The sequence below is a fragment of the Rhynchophorus ferrugineus genome, unplaced genomic scaffold, assembly GCF_030347505.1.
Source record: "Rhynchophorus ferrugineus isolate W39M unplaced genomic scaffold, kcgeb_rfMv2 rfM10, whole genome shotgun sequence".
In the NCBI taxonomy this organism is placed as follows: Eukaryota; Metazoa; Arthropoda; class Insecta; order Coleoptera; family Curculionidae; genus Rhynchophorus; species Rhynchophorus ferrugineus.
In genome coordinates, this window is record NW_027472589.1 from 1,559,999 (window position 1) to 1,560,706 (window position 708).

Sequence of the window (708 nt, forward strand, 5' to 3'; positions counted from 1 at the left end):
TTACATTAAACAGTCTTGTGATGTCTCGAGCTGATATTGATCCGGTTGGATGGTTCAACGACGGGTACCGCTCAGATAGTGCATGCTGCAGGAACAACTGTTGTATCCTTGCTGCTGGTACCTTGCTATTCTCTGACTGGGTAGGCCTGAAAGTCCCTTGACGTATGTATAGCTCGTTGGGGTTCTCAGTATGCTTTTTTGAGGCCTCTTCTCCTTCTTCTTCTTCAGCTCTTTGGTGTTCGAGCAACTCTGCGACCTGTTGTACAGGTTCAGGTTATGGAACGCCTTCCTCAGACTTTCGGCGGACGTAGAATGATGATGTCGACTCCTCAACGTCTGCACGTCGCTTCCGGACTCGCTGGACGACGAGGAAATGTGGTTCGGGGACACGGAACGGTCCTTTTCGATCCTGGATAGGTGTCCGACCGACGTAGAGCACGAGCTATCCGAACTGGACGATCTGCTCTCCTCCCCGCTCTGGAAATCCTCCGTGGACCTCCGCGCCAGCTTCCTGCTGATGACGCGGAACAGTCTGATGCCTCTAACTTCACTCCTCGGCGACGGTATCAACGGGGACACGTTACCGGAGTTCTCGGAGCCGTCGTTGACGGTCAGGATCAGTAAGGAGTTGTCGGAGTTGACCGGTGACATGACGACGAGGGCGACGGGTCGCGGAATCGGGATCATGAACTGGTTGCGAACGTGGAT

At 54.1% G+C, this 708-nt stretch overlaps 1 protein-coding gene across 1 annotated transcript; it reads right to left on the reverse strand.

The window, feature by feature from the left end:
* Positions 1 to 708, reverse strand: LOC143203505 (uncharacterized). Its single transcript, XM_076415684.1, has one exon. The coding sequence runs from the start codon at positions 685 to 687 to the stop codon at positions 55 to 57; it is 633 nt and encodes a 210-aa protein (XP_076271799.1). The 5' UTR covers positions 688 to 708; the 3' UTR covers positions 1 to 54.